The 3267-nt window shown below is 36.2% G+C and overlaps 1 protein-coding gene across 1 annotated transcript in view; it reads right to left on the minus strand.

Moving 5' to 3' along the window:
* Positions 1-3267, minus strand: part of LOC106474017 (band 7 protein AGAP004871-like) — a 209006-nt gene that overhangs the window by 16531 nt on the left and 189208 nt on the right. Inside the window, exon 7 of the mRNA XM_013934706.2 lies at positions 914-996. Within this exon, the coding sequence (XP_013790160.2) occupies positions 914-996 (83 nt within the window). The remainder of the gene's footprint in view (positions 1-913; positions 997-3267) is intronic.

Genomic DNA, 3267 nt, shown 5'->3' on the forward strand with positions numbered 1-3267 from the left:
TACTTAATACAACTTTACTTTACTTAATACTATCGATAAATAAACTTATAATGTTATCGTACGACCTAACGTCAAACTTTTTTTAAAACTTTGATAAGTTTTTAATATTCTGTTGTACAAAATGGTTCATAAAGTATATTTACATTCCCCTTTTGTTGTTACTTCTTGTTTCATGCAGCAATTGTAGCGACTTGATCACCGAGCTTTACAGCTCTCTGCTGCAGACAGACTGTTTGTCGTCGAGTGAATAATGCGCATGCGCGGTTTTTCTTGGGGAAACATTCTAACTACGCATGCTTATGCAACAGGTTCTGGGTCAGAAAGCGTAACGGTCGTACATACAAACAAGCAGAATAATAGTATAGATGATGTCATTCTGATGGAGTGAAACGTAATATTAGTACTTCCATTACTTCATCATACAAACTAACCTCTGTTGTTCATTCTAATACATTTTAAGATTATGAGATTGTCCTATAAAAATTAAGTACGCTGTTTATGAAAGTAAAGGTACAACAAAAAAAGATAAACTTTTGTTTCTGAATTATAGAACCTTGGAGTGTTTAAGCGATATTTTCAAACCATAATTTTTTAGAGAAATGAAAGCTATTTCAAACTTTCATTGGGTATCACATCCACGAAATTAAGTTTACGTCAGCAAAGAGAGAAAAACTCAACTAATCAATATGATCAAAGTCAGTGGTTCGTTTTACAATACGAGTTTGTTTGTTTGTTTTTGTGAATAAAGCCACATTGAGTTATTTGTTGCGTCAACCGCAGGGAATGGAACCCGGATTTTAGCGTTGTAAGTCTATAGACTTATCGCTGTCCCTCCGGGGAACTACAGTACGAGTCAGTGTTTATCAGAGTAATATTTGAGTAAGATATCATATCATAACGGAGATGTACGTACCTCTTGAGGTGGCACATCAAATGAAACTGTCCTCAAATCCACTTTGCAGTAGGTGTCGATGCACGGGATGATGAAGAATATGCCTGAAACAGAATCGTTTTGGCTTTGGTCACTAGGACTCGGCTTATCTGAAAAATAGAGGGCGCATAAGACAAGCACAGAACGGCTTGTGCCATTCCGAATTTGTTGCATCTAGTAATGTTGCAAGGAAAAAGGGATTGCAGTGACATAAAAGGCTCTCGTTACAAAACCAGCACTTTGTAATAACGAATTAAAACACAATCATTGAGAGTCAATGTTAATATAATGAGCTGAAGAATTGAGGGTATACCAATATGGAAAGAATATCGTTCCACTGGAATTTCAATAATGCCTCCCCTCAGTTATCACCATGTTCTTCGGTCTGGTTAGCATATTCGTTTCGCAACGTTTCCAGCTAACTTGATATCTGAAGCAAAGTGTTTGGCAAATCAAATCCCTTGGCAAACTTTCAATCGTGGTATTGCCAAATATTATAATCAAACCTAAAAAGAAAAAGATTAGAGTTATTAGACCATGAGACACGAACAGAACGGGAGCCTTTTTTCACCTCATCCTTTCCCCCATATCCATTAAATTTTTCATTTGGGTACCATAGAATTTTAAAAACAAACAAAGAACACATAGAACATTTTCGAATCTTTGTGCTTCTGCAAACAATTTATAGCACGATTGTATTAAATTTGGAAGTTGTTATAGAAAGTTTTTTATTTTTCATTAATCACTTATAATTTATCTAACGACGAAGAGCTCCAGGATTTGTTAGAACCTTTGTATAAAGTTGGAGCCCAGTTCAAAGTGTAACGAACTATTTTTATCAGTCTGTCAAACGTTTCGCATGGACGCAAAGTAGACATGACATTAATAATGTGAACGTTTCGCTTTATCTGTTGCAAGAACGCCCGTCTGTTCCAAAGCATTTTGCATTTATTTCCAGCCATTGAAATAAAGTGTCCTATTTTGTTTCAAATTTGCTGATTTGCTGTATTGGTGATTGTTTCAATTTTGCGTAATGTTTGTATCTAATTTTGGCAAAGTTACCTGCTTGTGGCGGGTGGAATACTTTGAAGTTGTTCAAGTGTTGGAAGCCGCAAAAACACGGACACTCTTGGTTCGTATTGTAGGCATGCTAACAAGCATTTGTATACTAGACACTGTGCCAATATAAGCTTCAGGACAACAGTTAGTGAACAAAAGTAGAAAAACAGACTTCGTGCTTCACTCCCCTAGTGGACCACATTTCTAGTTTAGGCTTAGATCACCAGTACAGTACTAGGAACTTGTATTTTTCGCAAGTGGGTCAAGGTTTCCTGCCACTTTTTTCAATAATCGATGGGTTTGTATCTAGAGATCTAGAGGAGAACGACATCTTCGGAGCAACGTCTCTGAATGATACGACTATTCTGGTGGCGGTTTAGTAATGGTGTGTGAAGGCATCAGTATGAATCTTGTTAGGCTTAATTATCGCTTCGATATATTATTGAACAGAAAGTTCAGCCCTTGAAAACACAAGTGTACGAGATTTCACGGTTGTAATCGAACCAGGTTTTTTTCCTGAACAACAGACCTTACAGATCCTGGATGGGCTAACACGAAGTCACAATCCTATAATCCCACTCCTTTAATTTGACTCCTTTTCATTCAATGCCTTAACACACATCAGATGGCGTTGCACTGACTGAGGAATGAGACAAGAAAACCATATCGTACTACACCAAATAGTCAGAAGTCTTCTCTGCAGGCTGATGGAGAGCATACTCGTTAATGGATATCTTAATAATAAGGAAAACTGTAACTTTTTCAGAAAAGTTGATTTACTCAGATATCTCATCGGGTTACTAACACTACATGAACCATAGAATAATTTATTAACTGTATTCGGTGAATAAATGATGCTCCTAAAGTAAATTCTAATTTCAGTTCTGCCAATCGTATGATTGAAAACACTTTACTTACGAAGTAAAGCCACTTGATATTTTGAATAAGTTTATTATTTTTTTAAAATCCTTTAACCGATAAGAGACTATTGAACAAGAAACATACTTTAATTAAAATGCTTAGAGAGGCACTGCTAGGCGGCTTCACAGCAAGTTTTATAAGATGGAAATTGAATCATAAAACATTTAAACAGATTACAATGGAACACACTTAAATATGTAGCTCGTTCCGAAAATTATTTGGTTTGTTTTGAATGTAAATGTCTTTTCACTGTATTATTTCGATGTGTGTCGTTCGGAACTTTGGTTTGAATTTCGCGCAAAGCTACACGAGAGCTATCTGCGCTAACCGTCCCTAATTTAGCAGTGAAAGACTAG

The sequence above is a fragment of the Limulus polyphemus genome, unplaced genomic scaffold (assembly GCF_000517525.1).
Source record: "Limulus polyphemus unplaced genomic scaffold, Limulus_polyphemus-2.1.2 Scaffold135, whole genome shotgun sequence".
NCBI lineage: Eukaryota > Metazoa > Arthropoda > Merostomata > Xiphosura > Limulidae > Limulus > Limulus polyphemus.